The sequence below is a fragment of the Nuphar pumila genome, chromosome 13 (genome assembly GCF_984573655.1).
Source record: "Nuphar pumila chromosome 13, dmNupPumi1.hap1.1, whole genome shotgun sequence".
In the NCBI taxonomy this organism is placed as follows: Eukaryota; Viridiplantae; Streptophyta; class Magnoliopsida; order Nymphaeales; family Nymphaeaceae; genus Nuphar; species Nuphar pumila.
This window is the reverse complement of record NC_143261.1, coordinates 14902170-14928404: the sequence shown is the minus strand read 5'-3', so window position 1 is coordinate 14928404 and position 26235 is coordinate 14902170. Positions and strand designations below refer to the sequence as shown.

The 26235-nt window shown below is 37.5% G+C and overlaps 1 protein-coding gene across 2 annotated transcripts in view; it reads right to left on the bottom strand.

Annotated features, from left to right (window-relative positions):
- Positions 1–25126, bottom strand: part of LOC149817869 (ABC transporter D family member 1-like) — an 82732-nt gene extending 57606 nt beyond the window's left edge. For both annotated transcript variants that reach the window (XM_089985994.1, XM_089985995.1), the window contains exons 1-5: positions 24873–25126; positions 24174–24341; positions 22874–23156; positions 16107–16331; positions 14862–15059 (exon numbers count right to left, since the gene is read on the bottom strand). In XM_089985994.1, coding sequence (XP_089842120.1) covers positions 14862–15059; positions 16107–16331; positions 22874–23156; positions 24174–24235 — 768 coding nt within the window. In that variant the 5' untranslated portion in view covers positions 24236–24341; positions 24873–25126. The remainder of the gene's footprint in view (positions 1–14861; positions 15060–16106; positions 16332–22873; positions 23157–24173; positions 24342–24872) is intronic.
- Positions 25127–26235: the final 1109 nt, after the last annotated feature.

Here is a 26235-nt window from a genome sequence, read left to right as displayed (position 1 = left end):
TTCACTATTCTTTTTCACAGTTCACATATATATATATATATATTGTGTGTGTATGTGTTTTGTGTAAATATATATAATTATATATATTAACATATCATAATCATTTTTATTTCAGTTATATATTATATATTCTGTGTTTCAGTTATTATAATATGTATAATACATATATTTTGTGTTTGTGTTTCATTTTTATATATATGGGGTTAAATACAATTTTTTCAAGAAAAAAGTGATTTCTACTCATCAATTATGTACCTTCATTAGTAGCCAATATTAAGCCATATATGTGTATTTAAATTATGTAGTTGTCTTTTATTTACATTGTCAGTTGACTCAGTTCTCAATTGCATGGTTTGCTTATTCAATTGTTCATTTCTTCGTATTTGTCTATTGCTTATTTTATGTCTATTGTAGTTAATTTTTTTGTATACATGATTTTATTTTTTGTATATTGTTTATTCACATTGTTAGTTGTCTGGCTTGTTTATTTAATTGTTCATTTATTCCTAAAAAAAAATTGCAGGTTATCAATTGCATGGTTTGTTTATTTTTTCTATTCATTTCTTCTTCTTATTTGTCTATTGCTTATTTTATGTCTATTGTTGTTAATTTTTTTGTATACATGATTTTATTTTTTGCAGATTTTTCATTTACATTGTTAGTTGTATGGTTTGTTTATTCAATTGTTCATTTATTTTAAAATTTTTTGAGCAGATTATTTAATATAATTGTTTTATCGATGACATGTGTTTTGTCTATTGCTTATTGTTGATTGATTTTATGTTGTATACATGTTTGTTATTGATTTTAGAATTGTGTTTACATATTTTGTGTATTTTTTTATTTTTTTATTTTTTTAATTGGGTACCGGCTAGTCCGCCTAGGCCACGCCTAATCTTTTTAGGGGCTCTCCGCCTAGCGCCTTTGACGACTAAGGTTGGAAGCATATCATAAGTTAATTGCACATTATCTTTCCCAGAGACCTCATTATTAGAATGTGAAGTATGGATTGGATATGGATCCGATAAATGATCCATATCCAATCACGTGTTTTGTCTCATTTGTATTTTAATGTAACATGTGTTACTAATGAGGGGCATTTTTGTCCTTGTAAGGTTATTGTAACCCTATTAAGGGTAATGTAGCATTACTGCAGCTGCTAAGAGAGAAAAGAAGCAGCCGATTCCCAAATATCGAGAGTTCTTTCATGGTATCAGAGCAAGAAGGTTCTGCGTGTCTCCTCTGCGTGTTTCCTGCTGAAAAAGGCTGCTCCAACCCAGTCTCCTCTGCGTGAAGGTGATCTGTTGTTTCCTGCTTAAAAAGGCTACTGAAAAAGGTTGCACAAAAAAAAGGCTGCTGAAAAGGCTGCCCAACCCCAGTCTTCTGCGTGTATCCTCTGTTGTTTCCTGCTAAAAAAGGCTGCTGAAAAAGGCTGCTGAAAAGGCTGCCCAACCCCAGTCTCCTTTGCGTGAAGGTACTCCAGTCTCTGCGTGAAGGTGCCCAACCCCAGTATCCTCTGCGTGAATGCTCCAACTCTTCTGCGTGAATCTGCGTGAACAGCTAACCTTCTTTTCTGCTGAAAAAAGCTGCCCAAACCCAGTCTGAAAAAGGTTGCTCAACCCCAGTCTTCTCTGCGTGAATGTTGCTCCAACTCTTCTACGTGAATCTGCCTTCTTTTCTTTTCAGCGTGAAAGTTGGTATCCCTCTTTTCTGCACCTATTTCTTTCCCTTTTCTTTTCTGCACCTATCTCTTTCCTTCTATTATTTTGCAGGTCTGGTATTATCGTAAATTTGAAATAACTTCAGATTTATAATCGTGTCCCTTTCTCTGTCGCAAATCTGAAAGTTGCGACAGATCTGAAATTATTATCGTGTCTCTCGTGGAATCCTCGCAGATCTGAAATCCATTCAGATCTGCTATTCTGTCTTTGTCACAACCTTTAGTTATCAATCTGACATTCGCAGATCTGGAAATATTTTCAGATCTACTATCAGTCCCCATTGGTATTTGCACCCCTTCAGTCCTCAAATCTGTCTGACACACCTTCTTATTTTGGCTTTGTTTTAATTATTTGTCAGTCCTTATTTTCTGTCTCAGCCACCAGTTTCTTTCTGTTGTCAAACAATCTATCAATGGATCCTTCGGGTAATTCAGGTCTCTCTTCCAGTTTCCTGGGGCAGTTAGTTTCAGAAAAGTTAACTACCAACAACTATTTGACTTGGAAAAGACAAAAATGCCCCTCATTTTGTGGGGTGCTTTAGCTCAGACCTATTCTCAAATATCAGAGGCTAAAGTGTTGTTTTTTAAACGCGAATTTCAGATGTTAAGAAAGGGTGGAATGAGCATTGTTGAATTCTTAAATCAAGTCAAAAGCATCACAGATCAATTAGCCATGGTTGGATGTCCAGTCTCAGATAAAGAAAAGGTGCAACAAACATTGAATGCCTTGGGATCGGAATATCATGTTCTTGTTACATCCTTATTATGCTTGCCTACGTTGCTCTCTTTTGAGGAATTACGCGCCAAACTTTTTCAGTATGAGATGACACTGAAAAGCATGTTTGAAGCTTCAACAGGACAATCATCTACGCATGAGGTCCTTGCCACAGGGGTGATAGCTGATCGTGCACGAGGAGGACGTGGCAGAGGCAAGGGAAATCCAATCCAAGGTGGATGCGGGTTACTACCTACACCAACTTCCAATGTCAGTCTTTCAAAGAATGTTCCCACATGCTATCAGTGTAACAAACGAGGTCATATCAAGGCCAACTGTTGGTTCAACCCACAAAATCGGAATAGAATGCAAAACAATAGAAATGTTGGTACAGGAACTACAGGTACATTTCGGTTCAGTGATGATGCTAAGGATCTTCTACTATCTGCTATGGCCAACTTGAATCTGAAACAGAATGATGATGGAATATGGTATGTTGACTCTGGAGCAGCAACCCATGTCACTGGCAATGCAGGTAAGTTCTCTACTTTGACTCCCTATGTTGGTAAATCTAATATTGTAACCGGAGATGGGACTCACCACCCTATTTCAAACATAGGCAATGTCCTCATTCCTTTGTCTGAGTCATCTATCCCTTTATCTGATGTCGTTCATGCACCGAATATAAAGAAAAATATTGTATCTGTTTCTAAACTTGTTGATTCTATCAATTCTTCTGTGGAATTTACTCCTACTTCTGTCTTTGTCAAGGATCTTCAAACGAAGAAGATGTTCGCTAAAGGAGAGCGACGTGGAGACATGTATGTCCTTAATGAAGATCCAGCCTCCAGTGTTCTGAAGCCCAAGTCCGATCTCATTTCTAAAAGCGTCCTAAGTACATCCAAATGTAATAAGTCAGATCTCTGGCATTCTCGTCTTGGTCATTGTAGTAAAGTCTTTATTGAAAAGTTAACGTCCAATGGTTTTCTTTCAGAGTCTGTTTCACCCTCATTGAAGGATTTAATGTGTCCCAGTTGTCAGGTCTGCAAAAGTCATGTACTCCCTTTTCATCAAATAAATAAAAGAGCTTCCATGCCTTTTGAGATAATATGTTCAGATGTTTGGAGCCCAGCACCTAATCCCTCCTCTTCTGGGAGTAAATATTATGTATCTTTTATTGACAGTTTCTCTCGTTTTACCTGGATATTCTTTATGAAACACAAATCAGAAGTTTTTTTCATTTTTCGTCATTTTCATGCCTATGTTAAAAATCAATTCTCTCAAAAAATCCAAATTCTTCAATGTGATGGAGGTGGTGAGTGCTCCAAAGAATTTTTAGATTTTCTCCAAGATAATGGGATGCATCGTAGAGTTTCTTGCTCGTACACTCCACAACAAAATGGAATTGCTGAACGTAAACACAGACATATTGTGGAAAGTGCAATGAGTATGATGCATGGGAGTAATTTACCCATTGCACTTTGGACTGAAGCTTTTCACACTGCCACTCATGTGATAAATCGTCTGCCTATGCTTATTCTTGAAAATCAATCTCCCTATTATGTTCTTTGGTGCACATTCCGATTATAATGAGCTACGAGTTTTTGGATGCACATGTTATGTACATATTGACAAATCCATGAGGACTAAATTTCAGGACAAAGCCTCTATATGCCAATTTGTAGGTTATGCAGATGAACATAAGGGGTACAGGTGTTATGATCCTGCCAATAAGAAGATTAGAATTTCCAGAAATGTTGTTTTTGATGAAAATAGTTTTCTGGGAAAAGAAGCAGACGTAAATTGTGAACATATTGGTGCAGTTGCTAATTGGTATGACCCGTGGCTTAGTGCTGAACTTATTTCACATGTTGCTGAGCATACTATTTTGACTCTTGAAAACATACATGGTGAGACAGTTTCAGATGATACATCACAAGTAGAGTGTCTGAGATACAAAGGTAATGTGTATACCAGGAGATCTAGAGAGCAAACGAATGTACCTGCTGAAGAACACATTGCATTATCTAATAACAGAGAAGCATCAAGAAGATCAGGCAGGATAAGGCATCTTATTGAAAAGTGGGTTAGTTATGACAACTTTTCTATGGACTTTCAGATTTTTCTATCCCAGATTGAAAAACACGATGAACCTCTTGGTTTTCATCAAGCTATCCAATCCAACAAATGGATTGAAGCGATAAATGAGGAGATCAAGGCACTTCATGAGTGTCAAACATGGGAGATAGTTGGCCGCCCTCCAGATAAAAATGTTGTTGGTTCCAAATGGGTTTATAAAATTAAATATAAACCGGATGGTAGCATTGAACTGTACAAGGCGCGTCTTGTAGCCAAAGGTTTCACTCAAGAGTATGGTCAAGATTATGATGAGACATTCAGTCTAGTGGTAAAAATGGGAACTATTCGCATTATACTTGGCTTGGCGATTGAACATGGATGGATCCTTAGTCAGCTTGATGTTAAGAATGCATTCCTTCATGGGGACTTAAAGGAAGAGGTCTACATGGAGCAGCCTCAAGGTTATGCAGAGGGAGACCCAAAAGAATATGTATGCAAATTAACCAGAGCTTTGTATGGACTGAAGCAAGCTTCTAGGTCATGGTTTGAAAGCTTTTCCTTAGAAATCCAGAAACATGGTTTCTTTCGTTCTCAACTTGATCATTCTCTGTTTATATATAGGGACGGTACCACTATGGTTTTCTTACTCATATATGTTGATGATATTATTATCACTGGTAATGCTCCAGACCACATTCAACGAATTAAAGTTTTGTTGAGTATGCGATTCAAAATGAAAGACCTTGGGGAGCTGAGATATTTTCTTGGTGTAGAGGTAGACAAACAAGATGAAAGAATGTCATTAACTCAACATAAATATACTCTTGATCTTCTGGCTAAAGCAGGAATGACAGATTGTAAACCTCTATCCACACCCAGTGTTGTCAACCAAAGGCTCAGTATTTGTGATGGTGAGTTATATCCTGATGCAGTCAAGTATCGCAGTTTAGTGGGTATGCTACAATACCTTACCTTTACTAGACCAGACATTGTATATTTTGTTAATCAAGTATCTCAATTTATGCATGAACCAAAGACTGGTCACATGGATGTTGTCAAACGCATCCTTCGCTATCTAAAAGGAACGGTGGGTGATGGACTCACATATATTCAATCTTCATGGAAGACACCAAAACATGACATACTGGCCTATACAGATGCAGACTGGGCAGGGGATCCAGATGAGAGAAGGTCTGTTTCAGGATACTGTGTCTTCATTGGGAGAAATCTTGTCTCATGGAGTAGCAGAAAACAGAAGGTTGTGGCAAGGTCTAGCACAGAGGCAGAGTATAGATCTATTGCAGCTGCCACAGCAGAAGTGACTTGGATTAGGCATCTACTTACAGAAATGGGAGAGCATATCTCAAACTCAACACTTATGTGTGATAATAGAAGTGCTATACAAATTGCATTCAATCATATTCATCACAGTCGGACTAAGCATATTGAGATTGATCAACACTTCATTAGACAAAAGATAGCCGACAAAGAGATTGAACCAGTTTATGTGCCTTCAGAAGACCAAGTTGCCGATATATTTACAAAAGGTCTCACAAGTCACCGCTTCTGGTATCTGAAGAACAAGTTGCACATGGTTCAAGCCCATGCACAACTTGAGGGAGGGTATTAGAATGTGAAGTATGGATTGGATATGGATCCGATAAATGATCCATATCCAATCACGTGTTTCGTCTCATTTGTATTTTAATGTAACATGTGTTACTAATGAGGGGCATTTTTGCCCTTGTAAGGTTATTGTAACCCTATTAAGGGTAATGTAGCATTACTGCAGCTGCTAAGAGAGAAAAGAAACAGCCGATTCCCAAATATCGAGAGTTCTTTCACTCATGTCTAATCATGCCAAGCCTTAAGGTTCTGAAATTCTCTCTTCAAATAGATAACTCTAGACTCTGAAATTTGAGAATAGGTCCAATGAACTGGCCCTATAATTATATTGTTGTGCAGTTCATAATTCCAATGAGAACCTCTTAAGAGATGATAGATGTTATGTATGCAACAAGTATTTGTTCTCTCTTAATTCATGTAACATACTCCAGATTTCCCATATGAATGGATGATATGAGAATCCATTTCTCATCCTTCTCCTCATGAAGTATGTACTCTGGTGTGATCAGGACTGGTCCATCCATGTGTTCAAAGAGATATTGACTCCTAATAAAAAAGACTTATTTGCGTCTTTCAAGTAAGAAAAGGTAGAAGACAAAGACGGTTGTCAACTTGAGGCCACTGAAAGCAAAAAATCAAAGCACTTGGTTTAAGCATAGGAAAACATGAAACTAACTAGGATAAGAAAACATGAAAGAGAACCTGTAATAGTAAAATAGTATCTCAATGGAAGAAAATATCACCAACAAGATCATTATGTCAAATACGATATGATTTTTTTCATAGAACAGCAGCAAAAGATTCCAAACAATGCATGAAGTATTTAAATAGACTCATTTCTATTGTTAATTACATATCTTGAATCAGTAAATTATATTTCTAATTGGGCCGATAAGGATACAGCAAAGGTTGGCCTCATGATCTCTATATTTTTCTAAAATTTGTTTGTCCTCTACACAGAAAAACAGCCAAAGCACATGCTAATTGAAAATACATGTGGCTTTTTCTGTAATGGATAGAAATTCATGTGGTTTTTAATTTACTAAGAGATATTAATCTTCACACACTCTATTAATCCATCACAAGGTTGTGAATTTGCCTTACACACAATCAAGTTTCGAATAACTTATACTTTAAACACTCAAAATATATGACAGCACAAAATAGCATTCATATGCTTTACACCACAAAGAAGAGAAGTGCTTCAAATGCACTATATTGATAAGCATAAGGGGACAAAAACCCCTTCAACTATTACACATCCAATGGGTTTAAAACACCCTTATTTATACAGTAAAACAGCTAATGAAGAGACATTGGGCTGTTCCCAACTTCTCTTATTAGAGCTGTTGGGCTTCAGCCAAACGACGACTGTGCAGTCAGCTACTGACTGTTGTACACAGTGACTTTGTACACAAAGAGTCGTTAGGCTGAAGCTTTTCTTTTTTTTTTCTTTTTGTACCTTTTCTACTGACTGTTGTACACTGTACACAGTCAGCCTGACTGTGTACAGAAAAAGTCCAAAAAAAAGGAAATTACATAAGATAAAAACAAAAATACAAGAATATATGTATATACCTTAAATATGTATTTATAATATATACATATATTTATACATATATATACTCTTGTATTACGAAGAGTATGTATGTATGTATATATATATATATATATTCAAGTATATATGTATATATATGTATTCAAGTATATACATATATGTATTGTTTTCTAACAGTCTCCTTAAAACTTATGGTGAAATCACCGAAAGTTTGTTTAGTAAAAAATTGAATCTTGGTGAGCACAGTGCCTTGGTAAAGAAATCTGCAAGTTGATATTAAGATATCACGTAGGGAAGATCAATAGTCTTCTTTAAATATTCTTCACGTACAAAATGGCAATTCATCTCTATATGCTTAGTTCTTTCATGAAACGTATGATTTCGAGCAATCTATATGGAGTTCTCGTTGTCACAACATAATCTTGTAGGATTCTGAAGATGAATTCTCATATCTGAAATGAGTTATTTGAGCTACACGATCTCCATGGTAGTAGTCGTCATTGCTCTATATTCAGATTCTGTGGATGATAGTGACATTTTTTGTTGTTTCTTGCACCTCCATGAAATCAAAGATTCACCTAGAAATACACAAAAACTAGTTGTTGAGCGCCTATTATTTGGATCCCCTCCCAATCAGCATCAGAGTATGCAATAAGATCTAAGGAGGAAGAAGATGATAGAAAAACTCCCTTATTTATTGTGCCTCTAATGTATTTGATAATTCTCGTGATTGCACTCATATGAGCTGATGTTGAAACGTGTTGAAATTGACTGGCTATATGTACAGCATGAGCTATGTCTGGTCTTGTAATACTTAAATACATAAGAGATCCCACAAGTTGTCTGAAGGGAGTTGGATTTTCTAAAGAAACTCCATCATCGGCTCGTATCTTCATTCCAATAGTCTCTGGGGTGTCAACAATTTTATCATCTGATAGTCTTGACCTGTCAATAATATCTGAAGCAAACTTGGTTTGTGACAATATGTACCCACTGTAAGAGTAGGATACTTCTATACCAAGAAAGTATGTTATGAACCCAAGATCTGTCATTTCAAAAGAATTTTTCAAAAACTGTTTTACTTTCTTGATTCCTTCTTTGTCACTACCTTGATAAATAACGTTGTATAAGTATAGCATGGTTTAAAACCATATCTTGTACTGACATTGTTAAACATATCAAACCAGTGCCTTTTTTAATTTAAGTACTTTACCTGAAGGAATTATTAGTCCAGGTGGAACATCCATGTATACTTCCTCATTAAGATTCTCATTCAAAAAAACATTTTTAACATTCATTTAAAATATATTCCAATTTTTAATAGTTGAAATAGCTACAAGCATTCGAATAGTGGTCATCCTAGCAACGTGAGCAAAAGTTTCTTCTTAATCCACTCTATATTCTTGAGAATATCCTTTGGCAACTAGTCTTGCTTTATGCCTTTCCAATGATCAATCACTTTTGGTTTTTACTTTAAAAACCCATCTGCATCCTATGGTCTTCTTTCCAATGGATAAATTTATAATTTTCCAAGTGTTAGCTTCTTTAAGAGCATCTAATTCTATAAGCATAGCTTTTATTCATTCGGGTAAATTTTTTGCTTTATTGTAACATGAGGGTTCAAAATATGAATGAATAGTTATAAGACATGCTCTATGTTTAGGAGAAAATGAGTCATAAGACACAAATTTGTTTCGAATTCTTGATATTCATTCGGATCTACAAATGGTAGTTTGTTCTGAAGGAATTTCTAATGCTTTATGGCTACTTTGATTTACACTTTCATTGGTTGCATTTTGATTTCTTCTAGTGTATACTATTGGTTCAACTGTTGTTCTATTTTTAATAGGAGAATCTACATAATTATTTTCATCATTAGACAAGAGTTTAAATAAGAAAGAATAATCAGAATTTATGTCTTGTGATATGTTTCCTTCAAATCCACTTTTATTTTCAACAAAATTAATATTTCTTGAGACAAGAAGCTTATCATTTTTTATATCGTAGCATTTAAATCTTTTTTTGTGTTTCAGAGTAACCAATGAACGCACAGGGGATAGCTTTAGAAGATAGTTTATCTCCTTTATCATTTAAAACATAACATTTACAACCAAAGATCCTCAGTCTTTAATAGTCAGATTGATATTTGAATAATTTTTCAAAGAAAATTTCATTGGACAATGTTTTTGAGGGCATCCTATTTATAAGATATACTGAAGTTAATGCAACTTCAGCCCAAAGATTTTTTGAAACATTTTTAGCAATAAGAAGAGTCATTGTAGTTTCCATAATGTGTCTGTGTTTTCTTTCTCAAATTTGTTTTGTTGTGGAGTTCTAGGACACGATCTTTGACGTAAGATTCCCGCATTTTCTAAAGATTGTTTAAATTCATTTGACAAATATTCTCCTCCAGAGTCTGAGGATTTTGAGTTTGCTTTCAAATTGATTTTTAATCATGTTATGAAATGTTTTGAAAATTGCGAATACATCGGACTTAAACTTCAGAAAGTAAACCCCACACATCCGAATGAACTAATTCAAAAGGCATTGAAGAATAAAAAGTTTTTTGACCATAAGGCAAGGTTGTCATTTTACCAAGTAAACATTCTTTACATTCAAAATTATCTTTATAAAGATTCTTTGTAACAGGTACAAAATTTAATTTCCCTATATTTGGATGCCCAAGTCTATGATGCCAAGTCCATATATCTTTTGTTTGAGCAGTGTTACAAAAAGATTCCTTTGAAATACAAAGAAAATCCATGTAATAGAGATCTCCTTGTTTAGAACCTTCCCCAATCAATTTCCCGGACTGGTGATCACGCACCCAACATTTACTTGATGAGAAAATGGCATCATATCCATGATCCGAGATTTGAGAAACTGAAAGTAGGTTAAGATGAAGTTTTTGTATAAGTCTTATTTTTAGGATAAAAAATGTTATGTTTTGTCAAATCATTTTTAAAAATTCCAACACCCTTTATTTCCAAGGCAGTGCCATCGACAGTGGAAACAAAGGATGCATTTGAATTATGTTGACATTCGGATAATATAGACTTATGTGGGGTCATATGAAAAGAAGCTCCTGAATCAAGAAGCCAAGAGCACATATCAGGAGTAGAAGAGGATGCAATGGTCGCTCCTGAGGTAGATCCTTTGAGTAATGATTGCAATGCATCTCTTAGTTGAGAGAATGATTTGGTGAGGTATTTGAGATTCAGAGTATCCTCATCTTGTTTTGATGGTGGAGCGGTAACACGTTTTTCTTGAGGCCTATATTTGTATCTAGGACATTGAGGACTAATATGACCTGATTCATTACAGTTATGGCAAATGATTTTTTATTCTCTTCTATTCTTACTAAAATGAGGAGGTTTGTATGGCTTGATGTAATGTCTTGGTTTAGATGGGGCAAGTGCGCAATCATCTTCTGAGCCATTGCTAGAAGTAGCAAGCACACTAACATTTTTACTCATATTTAACCTAGTTTCTTCTCCACTAAGCTTAGTGAGAATCTCATGAATAGGAGGAGGTGACGAAGATTACAGTAAGGCGGCCCTTGTTTATTCAAACTCGGGTCTCAAACCATAGAGAAAAGCAAAGAGTCTATCTTCTTCAACTTGAACTCTTCGCATTTCTATACACTTACCTTCCCATTTGGGTTCAAATTGGGCAAGTTGGGTCCATATGGAAGATAACTCCATAAAGTAATATCTTACATTTTTATCTCCTTGTTTGATATTTTTAACCTTTTCTTGGAGATAACACTTGTGAGATATATCTTTTTCGGTAAACATACCTCTAAGATATTCCCATGCTTCATTAGCCTTTTTGTAGCACAATAGATTTGAGGCAATTTTTATTTTCACTCCACTTAGCATCCATGAAAGAATTTTTTCGTTTTTCATTTCTCATTCATCCAATTTCTTATAGTATTCTTCCATGGCTTTGTCTCTTTCGTCAAGACTAGTCTCAATCCCATTTTCACCTAATGTAATTTTGGGAGTAGGTTCAAGAATAGTACCTCTTACGAATCCCCACAAACCTTGACCCTTGATAAATGTCTCCAAGTGTCTCACCCAAATGTTGTAGTTGCTTCCTTCAAGTTTGAATGGCAGAATAAAGTTGGAGTTGCTTGTATTGTGTAGAAAAAATTCACCCAAGGTGAATTAGAAGAGAAGGATCACCACCACTACGGAGAATAAGCACATTTTTCGAGGCAGACCACCAATGCACGTTTGATCATGCACCAAGCTTTGATACCATGTAAATTTGCATTTCACACAATCAAGTTTCGAATAACTTGATACTTTAAACACTCAAAATATATGACAGCACAAAATAACATTCAAATGCTTTACACCACAGAAAGAAGAGAAGTGCTTCAAATGCACTATATTGATAAGCATAAGGGGACACAAACCCCTTCAACTATTACACATCCAATGGGTTTAAAACACCCTTATTTATACAGTAAAACAGCTAATGAAGAGACGTTGGGCAGTTCCCAACTTCTCTTATTAGAGTTGTTGGGCTTCAGCCTAACGACGACTGTGCAGTCAGCTACTGACTGTGTACAGAAAAAGTACAAAAAGAAGAAAAAAAAAGAAAAGCTTCCGCCCAACGACTCTTTGTGTACAGAGTCAGACTGTGTACAACAGTCAGTAGCTGACTGTTGTACACTGTACACAGTCAGCTACTAAAAAGTACAAAAAAAGAAGAAAAAAAAAGAAAATTACAGAAGATAAAAACAAAAATACAAGAATATACGTATATATACTCTTGTATTATGAAGAGTGTATATATATATATATTATTTTCTAACAAAGGTGACATCTAGAGTTACCTATATCTTGTGAGTAACAATATTTTTCTCTAAGGACAAATTCAGCAAAAATGACACTTAGCTTAGGACAACACAGTACTGAAATGCAATTCACAATAAAATACATATACAAAAGGGAAAAGAATGAGGTCAATGGGTCCAACAAGCCCAAGCACCCAAATCTGAGCTAGTCTAACAACACAATGAACACTGGCCACCCTAGATCTAAGCCCATATGAACTTCACCATGAGCAAGGTCTAGGACTTGCCTTATTTAAGTCGGTCCTAAACAGTCCAACTTGGTCAGAGACTTATGACCTATGTCACACAAGTACAGGTGCAGTTACATGGTGCAACACTGGTACAACGGGGATACGACATGGAAATTTATAAAAAGATGGGTGCCTACGTGTGGATGCATGTGCGTGTGTGTGTGTGTGTATATATATATATATGTCCGAGTTATGTTTGAGACTTGGTTGATCTGTACCCAGGAGTATCCAATACCAGTACGGTTACGATACCCATGTTACACAGCTTGTGGCTTAACACCCATTATTATATAAAGTTTGCATCTTACAGACATAACTAAATCAAAAGGATGCTCACTAATAAAACAGGACTTCTAATGGAGAAAAACATTATAGCCTGAAACGGACCAATACCTTCTTAAGATAACTGGCAGTCAGAATACCAAGTGTAATGCCATATCACTGTCAATCAAATTTCCAAGTTCATTTTAGGGTGGGCAGCAGGCCGGCCCAGCCCGCTAATGAACCGGGCTGGGCCAGCCTGTTGCTGCCTGTTAGGCCCATGGGCCTAATTGGGCTGGGCTAGCCCTTGGATATATACAAATATATATTGTATATAGCTACATATTATAAATATAATTATATAAACATAAATATATATATATATATATTCGGGCTGGGTCCGGCCGGCCCGCTTCAGGCTGAGCCGGGCCAAATCCCAGATAAGGATGAGGTTGGGTCTAAAATTAAGGCCCAGGCCTGGCCCAATCATGGGCCTACTGGGCTGATGCCCAGCTCTAGTTCATTTCCCTGTTTGTGTGGTAGGCACCACTTAAAAGTACATACAGCTTGTATTATGAAGAAAAAAACAAAAATACAAGAATATACGTATATATACTCTTGTATTATGAAGAGTGTATATATATATATATATATTATTTTCTAACAAAGGTGACATCTAGAGTTACCTATATCTTGTGAGTAACAATATTTTTCTCTAAGGACAAATTCAGCAAAAATGACACTTAGCTTAGGACAACACAGTACTGAAATGCAATTCACAATAAAATACATATACAAAAGGGAAAAGAATGAGGTCAATGGGTCCAACAAGCCCAAGCACCCAAATCTGAGCTAGTCTAACAACACAATGAACACTGGCCACCCTAGATCTAAGCCCATATGAACTTCACCATGAGCAAGGTCTAGGACTTGCCTTATTTAAGTCGGTCCTAAACAGTCCAACTTGGTCAGAGACTTATGACCTATGTCACACAAGTACAGGTGCAGTTACATGGTGCAACAGTGGTACAACGGGGATACGACATGGAAATTTATAAAAAGATGGGTGCCTACGTGTGGATGCATGTGCGCGTGTGTGTGTGTGTGTATATATATATATATATGTCCAAGTTATGTTTGAGACTTGGTTGATCTGTACCCAGGAGTATCCAATACCAGTACGGTTACGATACCCATGTTACACAGCTTGTGGCTTAACACCCATTATTATATAAAGTTTGCATCTTACAGACATAACTAAATCAAAAGGATGCTCACTAATAAAACAGGACTTCTAATGGAGAAAAACATTATAGCCTGAAACGGACCAATACCTTCTTAAGATAACTGGCAGTCAGAATACCAAGTGTAATGCCATATCACTGTCAATCAAATTTCCAAGTTCATTTTAGGGTGGGCAGCAGGCCAGCCCAGCCCGCTAATGAACCGGGCTGGGCCAGCCTGTTGCTGCCTGTTAGGCCCATGGGCCTAATTGGGCTGGGCTAGCCCTTGGATATATACAAATATATATTGTATATAGCTACATATTATAAATATAATTATATAAACATAAATATATATATATATATATTCGGGCTGGGTCCGGCCGGCCCGCTTCAGGCTGAGCCGGGCCAAATCCCAGATAAGGATGAGGTTGGGTCTAAAATTAAGGCCCAGGCCTGGCCCAATCATGGGCCTACTGGGCTGATGCCCAGCTCTAGTTCATTTCCCTGTTTGTGTGGTAGGCACCACTTAAAAGTACATACAGCTTCTCATTCAATCAACATGAAGAAAGACAAGCTCACCACTATCCAGAAAAAGTATTTCGAACTAGCATAAGAACACAGACGCCAGGTGTAGAGAAGAGCGTCAGCAACAGCCATCGAGTCCTCTTGTACAAGCTCACTCAACTCCGAACAAAATTTTGGTATATCACTTGCAATCCTCTGTTCTGGATTACTGATTCGACCATCTACATGTGACATCTTGTAATATGCCATATTCTGCAACCGAGGAGTACACATTGGATCACTCATTCAATGAATGAAATAAAATAAATCTCATCCATCATACTCATTATGGTGCAATGCAAAATATAGATTGAATGTCAAAAGTAATTGTGAACAGAAAGACAAGGCCTAAAAATAAACAACCATCCCAGAAAAAATGACTCATTTTCAGGATTCTAACTGACAATAAAAAACAAATTCCATAAAGATGAAGGATTACAAAACGGAATAATCAAGAAATATGTGACAAAAACCAAGAAGTCCATATTTGTTTAAGATGCTACATGCTGTCATGAAGCCATGCACCCGTCAAAAGCAAAGCAGCTTAGTAGTCAAAATTAGAAAACAGTAAGCACAAAGATATCCTTTTGTCTGGAAATTACTATTAACTGGATGTGACAATCAACACACACTCAAATTTGAATTAGTTAAACATGAAAACAACGGATATGGAAGACCATAGAAAAATGATCCATTAACCAACCACTATTATTTTGAATAGCCACAGGTGACATTTGTGGCCACAGAGCTCAATAAGAGCAAGACATCACATTTGAATTTAATTGTAAACAATGCAACAGTCAGAAACATCTGACATAACAAATGGAGCTAAGAAGAAAAAGATCCACTAAGTACCACACACAAACACACAGGGACATGGCTGCACATAGAAGAGAGTCCAGAACTATCTACAGACTACCAGTTTCTGACCATGGTAATACTGGAGAACCGGTACCATCTTGAACGGCGACGCTTACTCAATACCCATCCTTGCTATGGCTGGCAACCAGCAGTATGGTTTTTTGCATGGACACTCTCAATATTGAAGTTTGTCCATTTTAGACTCTGTTAACCAAACAAAAGCCTTCCCTTTGACTAACACCAGATGAGCCAGAAACCATGAGGCTGGTCCTGTCATCACCAAACTGGCAGGAGACCAATACAGTGCCTACAAGCATTTCACCAGTCCAGTGCCAGATGGTACAACAAAATGAACTTGAGAGTAGAAGACATTTCAATAAATAAACACAGCACAATTACCTCAAAGTAATCGGCATGAATAAGCTCAGTCAATATCTTTCTGAAGCGCAATCCCAACACCCCTGTTAGGTAATTAGAAGTTGAAAACAATGTAGACTGAAGAAAGCATAAAATCAGGTTTTCAGCAATAAGACGAATAAAAGAAGGCAGACGTCCAAGAAAAGCAGCCCGAAACAGAAAGCCTTGAACTTTTGCCAACCTATTGCCCATAGCAGTTCTTAGAACCTGCATAAACAAAACAGAGTTATCGTATATTTCTGGTCATACGCAGCAACATACAATTACCACACTATATCACAGCTGCACAAGTAGAATGGTGCTAAGCAGTGGACACTCCTCACAGAAGTCAATTAGTATTATTTAGCAAACAAAGACCAAAGCAACAGCTTGGCCAGATCAGCACGGTTATGAGCTGAAACACAATTAACATGCCTCAACAACGCCACAGTTGTTAGTTCAGTGCTTTGTTTCACACCTTGGGTGTGCCTCAAGGGGTGTGGATTGCAATAATCGAAGACTATGTAGTAGAGCTGGGATTGTAATAAGTATTAGGCTTGAGATTGTTGGGTCATGGATATTAGACTGGGTACACTTGTGTTTGTACTTAAGGTTTGGATCCGGATCCAGATCCAAACTCCCCTTATGTAACATGTCTAATTGATATTGGACAAACTTGTAAATGTTGTAACTTATTAGGGCTATTTGTGTCATATAGCCATGTATTAGGTCATGTATTAAGTTTTACATTATAAGTATCGAAGAGATCGCGATTTTTCCATAATGGAAAAACGTGATTAGTTGCAGCCCCATTCACTTTCTTCTTTGCGGCTTCTTATTCATCGACTCTGGACTATTCTCACATGGTATCAGAGCAGCTCTGATCCAAGGGCTGAAGGTTTTTCCAACAGGTACGTCCCTAAGAGACCTAACCCTCCTTCCTATCTCTCTTCTATTCATTTGTTGTTCTGTGTCTTTAATATTTACTCCCCATTCTATGCTTCTCCAGTTTTCTCTGGATTACGATTTTTGTTTTTCAGATCTGTAACTGAGTTGGGTTTGTGCTAAACTAGTTTCACGATACCTTTGCCTACTAAAACTTCTTTGGGTTTGCGTCAAATCCATTTCACGACAACCCTATTTCCTGAAACAGATTTATTCTTGCCCCAAATCAGTTTCACATCATTTTTTTTTTTTGTTGTTTTGTTTGTTTCACGTTATTCTTGCATATCGGGTTTGTCTGTTGGATCGGGTTTTGTTTTACCAGATCTGTGCATCAGATCCGATAACTGGCTAGAATCAGATCTGTAGTCTAAAATTTCCTTTTAGATTTACCTTTCTTTACCTATCTTTCTTCCTTAATCCTCGATTTTAGCCTGCTGCCTCTTTACATTTGTTGTTGGTGTGTGCAATCTTACGTATGCAACTTTGAAATCAGATTGGATTTGTACACCAGATCTATTATTTCTCGTTCAAGTTAAGTACTCGAGTTTTTCAAAAAAAAAAAACGAGACTTACTTGTTGCATCGTGATCTGCAGATACCTTCATTCTGTTCTACTGATTGCACATCTCAAAAAAAAAAAGAGGTTTAGCCATGGATTCTTCTTCTCAGTCATTTCTCTTATCTAATTTTCTCGGTCAACTCATTTATGAAAAACTTACCAATTCCAATTTCCTGATTTGGAAAAGACAAATTCTTCCTTTTATTAAAAGTCAAGGTCTCTCTGGACATCTCACTGGATCAATCTCAGCTCCTCCAGAATTTATCATACAAGAAACTAAGAATGTAAATGAGGTTGATCTCATACAACAAATTCCAAATCCCCAATATGAGATTTGGATGAAGCGTGATCAAGCTGCAGTTGCTTTTATCATCTCCACTATCTCTCAAAAAGTATTGGTGGGAATTCCAGATGAATGCTCAGCAAAAGAATTATAGGACAGACTAGTGAAGACATACTCTCAGATATCAGAAGCTAGAATTTCCTTTCTTCAGCGTGAATTTCAACTCCTGACTAAGGGTTCCATGTCCGTCATGGAGTACTTGAATAAGGTTAAGATCATCAGTAATCAACTTGCAGTTGTAGGGTATGAAGTGGCAGATAAAGACAAGGTCAGACAAACCTTGAATGGATTGGGACCGGAATTTCATGTTCTCTCGACTTCCTTGTTATGCTTGCCTGATCTACCATCATTTGAAGACTTGCAAGCCAAATTACTTCAATATGAGATGACTCTGAAAGGGATGTCTCATGAGACTGGTGGACAGGTTCTTGCTACTGGGGTTTCTTTTGGCCTGGGACGTGGTGATAATAATTTTGGTGGTGACAGAGGACGAGGACGAGGTACTCCAGGGGGACGTGGGCTATTACCTACCCCGAATGCTTCACCTCTCTATAATGTAAAAAACGTATCCACCTGTTATCTTTGCAACAAGCGAGGCCACATAAAAGCCAATTGTTGGCACAATTCACAGAACAAAGGAAAGTTCCAAAGGGGTGAGAGCTCGTCAGGACGAAAGGAAAACTCTTCAAAGTTCGGGGGCGATGTGAAAGAGCTTCTCTTGGCAACGCTGTCTGAACTTGATCTGAAGCGTGATGATAAAGGAGTTTGGTATATTGATTCTGGAGCAGCTACTCATGTCACAGGTAATGCGGGTAAATTCTCTACTTTAACTCCCTATTTTGAAAAAAGTAACATCGTCACTGGAGACGGGTCCCACCATCCCATCACCCACATTGGAAATGTTTTTATCCCCTTGCCTAAATCCTCACTTCATCTGTCCAATGTTCTTCATGCCCCAGATATTACAAAAAATATTGTTTTTGTTTCTAAGCTTGTTGATCATACCAATTCTTCCGTTGAATTTACTCCATCTTTTGTTTATGTCAAGGATCTACAAACGAAGGAGACGTTCGCTAGAGGGGAACGCCGGGGAAATATGTATGTCTTCCAAGAGGATCCTTCTACTTGTGTTCGACCTACCTTGAAGTCATCTCCTCAGTCTATGTCGTCAAAGAATATTCATGTGTTCAGTTTGCAATCTTCAAATAAATGTAATAAGTCTGATTTTTGGCATTTGCGTCTTGGTCATTGTTGTCGAGTCTTTGTTGAGCGACTAGTGTCTGATGGTCTTATTCCTGAGTCTAGCTTGATTTCTAGACCAAATAATAAAATGTGTTCAAGTTGTCAAATGTGTAAGAGTCATGTTCTTCCTTTTCATCCAATAAATGAGAGAGCTTCAAGGCCTTTTGAAATCGTCTGTTCCGATGTATGGGAACTGGCTCCTAATCCCTTTAATTCTGGTAGCAAATATTATGTTATTTTTATTGATCATTTCTCCCGCTTCACTTGGATATATTTCATGAAGAATAAATCAGAAGTCTTCTCTATTTTTCGTTGTTTTCATGCATTTGTCAAAACTCACTTTTCTTGCAATATTTTACATTTCCAAATTGATGGTGGGGGGAATACTCCTCCAGGGATTTTATCAATTACCTCCAAGATAATGGGATAACTCGTAGAGTATCTTGCCCGCATACGCCCCAACAGAATGGAGTTGCAGAACGGAAACACCGTCACATTGTGGAAAGCGCTATGAGCATGATGCACGGAAGTCGTACTCCCATAGGACTCTGGACAGAGGCTTTTCACTCTGTTGTTCACCTTATTAATCGTCTGCCCATGAAGCTTTTAGAAAATACATTCCCTTATTTCATCCTATTTGGGAAACATCCTGATTATGATGAATTAAAAAATTTTGGCTGCATGTGTTATGTTCATATTGACTCTTCTCTGCGAAACAAGTTTCAGGTTAAGGCATCAAAGTATAGGTTTGTCGGATATGCAGATCATCACAAAGGGTACAGGTGTTATGATCCTGACAGCAGACGAATCAAGATATCTAGGAATGTAATTTTTGATGAAAATGATTTTGGAGAAGGAGAATGTGTTTCTGCCCAAACCAATATGAATGCGCTATTTTATGATCCATGGCTCAGTGCAAAGCTATTTCCTGCAACCAACAATGAGTGTTCTTCTTCCTGTGCTCAAGGAACATCCTGTCAAGATGAAAATAGTAGCATACAAGAACTTGAAATAGAACATCCTCCAGAGATTAACAAGTTTGTTGGGCAAGTTTATAGGAGAAGAGAAAGGGACTCACCCTTGACTCCGGATGATATTGAACAAGAAGAGCCTATGTCATCCAATGACATTACTTCTCCAATTTCTAATCCAGTAGCCATTCCGATCAGACGATCTGAAAGAGCTCGGCATCCCATTGAAAGGTGGGTCAGTTATGAGAATTTCACCATGGATTTTCAGTTGTTTTTGTCACAGATTAAGAAAGAGACTGAGCCTAGACATTTTCATCAAGCCATTAAATCCAAAAAATGGATTCAAGCTATGAATGAAGAGATGGAAGCCTTGTACCAATGTCAAACATGGACAGTTGTCCCCCGACCTCCAGATAAGAATGTTGTTGGGTCACGATGGGTCTACAAAATCAAATACAAACCGGATGGGAGTGTTGAACGATACAAAGCTCGTCTTGTAGCAAAGGGATTCACCCAAGAGTTTGGACAAGACTATGATGAAACTTTTAGTCCAGTTGTCAAAATGGGCACAATTCGCATTGTTCTTTCATTGGCTGTAGATTATGGTTGGAGAATAAGTCAGCTAGATGTGAAGAATGTTTTTCTTCATGGAGATTTGAAGGAAGAAGTATACATGGAACAACCGCCAGGCTATACAGAAGGAGATTCAAAAGAGTATGTATGTAGACTAAATCGAGCACTCTACGGATTGAAACAAGCATCTCGATCTTGGTTTGAGAGTTTCTCCCTAGAAATTCAAAAACATGGTTTTTATCGATCACAATTGGATCACTCCCTTTTTATTCTTCGAGGCAAGGAGTTTACTACATTCTTGTTGATATATGTTGATGATATAATTATTACAGGAAGCAGTGAGAATCACGTTCAATAAACTAAAGATCTCCTGAGTCAAAGGTTCAAAATGAAGGACCTTGGAAACCTTCGGTACTTTCTTGGAATAGAGGTGGATAATCAAGGAAATAAACTTACTTTGACCCAACATAAATACACCATAGATCTGTTAAAAAAGGGTGGAATGCAAGATTGCAAGCCTCTTGCTACTCCTAGTGCGCTTAACCAGAAACTAAGTGTGCAAGACGGAGACTTGTATCATGATCCCACCAAATATCGGAGTCTAGTGGGAATGCTTCAATATCTTACCTTTACCAAGCCCGATATCACATATTCAGTCAATCAAGTTTCCCAATTCATGCATGAGCCAAGGACGGGACATATGGATGCAATAAAAAGAATACTGAGGTACTTGAAGAGTACTGTTGGAGATGGACTCTTGTACACCAAAAGCAGATCCATGAATATTGCTCATGACATCATTACTTATTCAGATGTGGACTGGGCCGGGGATCCTGATGATCGAAAGTCAGTTTCAGGGTATGGTGTTTTCATTGGTGCCAATCTTGTTTCTTGGAGTAGCAGAAAACAGAAGGCAGTGGCTAGATCTAGCACGGAAGCAGAATACAAAGCGATGGCTATTACTACGGCAGAAGTGACATGGACTAGACATTTGTTAACAGAGTTAAAGGAGTCGATTGTTGGTTGCTTTCTTTTGTGTGACAATCAAAGTGCTACTCAAATATCTCTTAATCCTATTCATCACAGCAAGACCAAGCACATTGAGATTGATCAACATTTTATAAGACAGAAGATTGAGGATAAAGAGATGGATACTCATTATATTAGAACAGAAGACCAAGTGGCCGATTTGTTCACCAAAGGACTCACAAAGCGCCGGTTTTGGTTTCTAAAAGGCAAGTTGTCCATGATTCAAAATCATGCACAACTTGAGGGAGGGTATTAGACTGGGTACACTTGTGTTTGTACTTAAGGTTTGGATCCAGGTCCGGATCCAAACTCCCATTATGTAACATGTCTAATTGATATTGAACAAACTTGTAAATGATGTAACTTATTAGGGCTATTTGTGTCATATAGCCATGTATTAGGTCATGTATTAAGTTTTACATTATAAGTATCGAAGAGATCACGATTTTTCCATAATGGAAAAACGTGATTAGTTGCAGCCCCATTCACTTTCTTCTTTGCGGCTTCTTGTTCATCGACTTTGGACTATTCTCACAATGGATTGGTATCATTACACACCTAGCACTAGGGAATGGGTCAGGGTTGGAATTAATGTATATGGGTCATGAGTCCAAGTCGGTAGACAGATCAATATAGTGAAATTTGAATCCATATTGTATTTAAGATCAATAAATAAGGGGGTTCTTCATTGTAATAGGGTGTGATTCAAAAATGTTAATGGAGGTTCCCCTTATAAGGGTGATATGGAGGCAGCCTCTCTCTCTCTGTATGTTACAATCCCGGTTCATAGCTCTAACCTACTTAAAAGTTAAAAGTATAATGACAAAACAAAGTTTGAAGACCAAGCAAAGTATAATAAACAAAGTTTTAAGACCAAGCAACTTCTTCTTGCTTTTTTTTTAAGATAATAGAGTAGTGTGTGTTCTTCCACTTTTTATTTCACAAAAGCGAATCGGAAAAACATATTAAAAGCATCAGTTGCCCAATGAATATCCAGATGACATCATCTATGTAGCAGAAAAAAAAAACGCAACAAAACACCAAAAGATAATTAGGCCATCACAATATACAATGGAAACAAATCTAGCTACAAATATCAAGAATCTTACCGCTATAGCAACCAGAGATAGAAGGTTTGGAACTCCTTTTTCACCAATACGTGAGAGTAGGATCCTGGCCAGGATCTGTAAGGATTTTAATCCACTTTTCTTTTGTATTTTCCCTCGATTGACAAGACCATTTGTACCAATATTATTTGATTTTCCACCATTAGCATCAAATTCTGTCTTTCTTCTGAAACAATCTTGTGAATGTCCTCTACATCTCCAGGAATGCAGATATACAGCAGCACCACCAGTAACAAAGACAGCTGTGGCTACTGCAAGAGCTCTCCTATTGGATCATATCAAAACACAAAAATGAAAAAGCATATCATAGGCAAATATAGAAACATAGATTCACACGTATGTACATGCTAGTTTCCTTGAATCAAAGAAATTGAAGATGAACAGTTCTCATCACACCCATACATTACACAAGTTCCATTATCAAACACCATCTGCAGTTCCTGGCAAAATTCTCACATCGCAAGCATACATGATAAATAGAAAATAACCAAAAAGGAATGTTCTTCCCTCATTAAAATTCTTGTTTAGTCTCATGCACTTAAACATAACCTCGGACATGTGCTTCCTAATTCCACTTAACTGAAGTCTTAGGAGGACTTTACATGGTAAGTAGTTTATTCCTCCTTAAGAGGAATAAAGAAATTCACCTTTCCAACTTATTGAACTTAAAGCAAATACAGAAAACTTTCTCACTTGAGAACTCTATGTCTAGGTAGCATATGACCTATCTGTATCCATGTCTCCCGTTGAACACTTCTCCATGTCTAACTAACACAAATAAGTTGACTCATACTCTTGAGCTTATAAGTTGCTAGTTATTATTTTGCACCAATGATACTTAATTTTTTGTTCCTATGAAGACATTTAGCAATTTTTTTTCCTATAAAAACATTTAGTATATCATTACTATTTTACTTCTTTGTTCATGAAGCTTATCCTTCACCACTTTAAGTCCTATGCCTCAACTCATGTGCCATAGCATCTCACCTCACCTCAAAGCTTTTCACATAATTTCTCCGTGACCATGAAGATTAATGTGCCAAAACACCCATTCGGGTTCTAAGTGGACGTGATAAAATTCAATTGAAATGGCTAGGTGTTTTGAGCGTACGAAGCAGTCAAAAAAAAAGAAAACAATGAGTGAATAATCATATCATGTAATTACAATATAATCATCAAACGAACGCAATAAAATTAAAATCACAAAAAAGACGAAAACTGCGTCTTAATTTTCAATTTTGGGTAAAAGCCAGGTGTAATGGCAGAATCAAGCAGTTAGCACCTCCTTGACGCCCCAAGATGTCGACCGTGCTCTGTTAGCTGAAACAATTGAAGGGAAGGCATGATGTAGTATGTCGAAACGCACAGCACTCCTCCGTGTAAAAGTTGTCAGACAATAAACACGAAAACTAGAGGGATAATGTGCCGGAAAAACTCCAATAAAGCAATCCTGCAACAAGCCAATGAAAGAAATAATAAGAGTACGAATGGATTCGTAGCGGCATAGGAACCCAATTCCATTACAATTCTACTAATCCTTTGATCACTTTCGAGTCATAAAGAGGAATTCAGTGGAGACTTGGAGTTGGATTTCAATTCCACTGAACTCCCTAAATCCAAACACACACTAACGCGAAACCTAACGAACCTTACCCACGCGTAAACAAACGCAAACACATCAAATTCCAATCTAAAATCGATTCTCGAGCGAAACCCGATAAGGGGTACCCTCAGACTTACGATCCCTTTGAAGGATGACAGAGAGAAATCGCGCAAGCGAATCAGTAGAAAGGGAAAATCAACACCGAGAGCATAAGATTTCCACATTAGATAACAATTTTGGGGAAAACTAATCAGAACACGATAACCCTCGATCACTGATCCCAAGAAATCAACAACCCAGAAGGAAACACAAACGACACAGAGAGAGAGAGAGAGAGCATCTTCTCTGTCTGGGTGGTAAAGGGAGGAACAGACATACCTTCACCACCGCCGGAGAAATCGCCGCCGGCGGACAAGAGGCTCTTGCTGCGGCTCATTGCCGGCCAAGCTTCACCAAACTCGGCAACCCAACAACAAGCAATTCAATCCGGATGCGTTTGGCTTCGCATCATGAAAGAGAGAGAGAGAAACCCAAATTGATGATGCAAATGAGACGGGTCTTCGGAAAAGCTAAAGTAGAACGGTAGAAGAAGGAAGGTTCTCTCCGTCATCTCTAATTCTATCGCTTCATCAGAAGGAAAAAAAAGGGTTAGCTGATATAGAAATTGATTTTGAAAATTAAGGTGACGATAAAATGGCTGACACGTTTGTATTAATCGTGAAAAATGCTTTCGTTCCGTACCACTTGCCTTTTTTGCTCGGTTGTATTCATGTACAAGTGCTTTAATTACGCCCCTACTTTTTTCTCAATAACCAGCATGAGGATGACAACTGGTGAGATATTTTGCAAAATACCACGATATTTTCCTTTTAAAATATTACGATATATTTGTTTTGACAATAATACGATTTGACCAAGTTTTTTTCTTTTTTATCGGATGTATAACCCCAAAAAAAGTGTCTTATATTGGGGTTTTCCTTATGCTTAAAAGAAAAACTTATATTCATATTCCTCATAATTTGCTGATAAAGATGGAAGAAAATTAAAAAAAAAAAAGAAAGAAATTTCGTTACCCGAATTGAGATGGCCATTTAGTTTCTTTTTTCTTTAATGGGTCAATATTTTAATCGCTGAGATGGAGCACAAAACTCTTTTTTAAAGGAAAGCTTAGGTTAAGCAGACCCCTACCGGTTTCCAACCTGCAACGTCCCAACCAGGGGTGGCAAAACCTGACACGACCCGCACCTCTTAGGCGGGTTCGGGTTGGGTAAAAATGAACTCGTTTAATAAACAGGTCGACCCGCCTAACCCGTTTATTAAACGGGCAAGTCAACCCACCAACCCGTCAACCCGACCCGCCAACCCACCAACCTGACCCGCTAACCCGTCAACCCGACCCAACCAGTTTATTAAGCAGGTTGGATGGGTCGTGTCGAGTTACCCATTTAATAAACGGGTCGGGTTCGAGTTGAGGTATGCTGACCCGCCAACCCGACCCGATTGCCACCCCTAGTCCCAACACAAGGTGACGTGGACTAGCTGCTCCTACCAGACAACGGAAGCTCCCATTGGTATGGATCCCAAAACTTAGGCCATCGAGTTCATGTTGCCAATTGTGGGGAAAATCTTTGTTATAAACCTAGCTCTGCAAGTGATCTTAGAAACCAATCACACTCTTGGGAAAAGATCTCAATATCGCATTCGTTTGGAAGAAAAACAGAAATTGTGTTTTCATTATGGT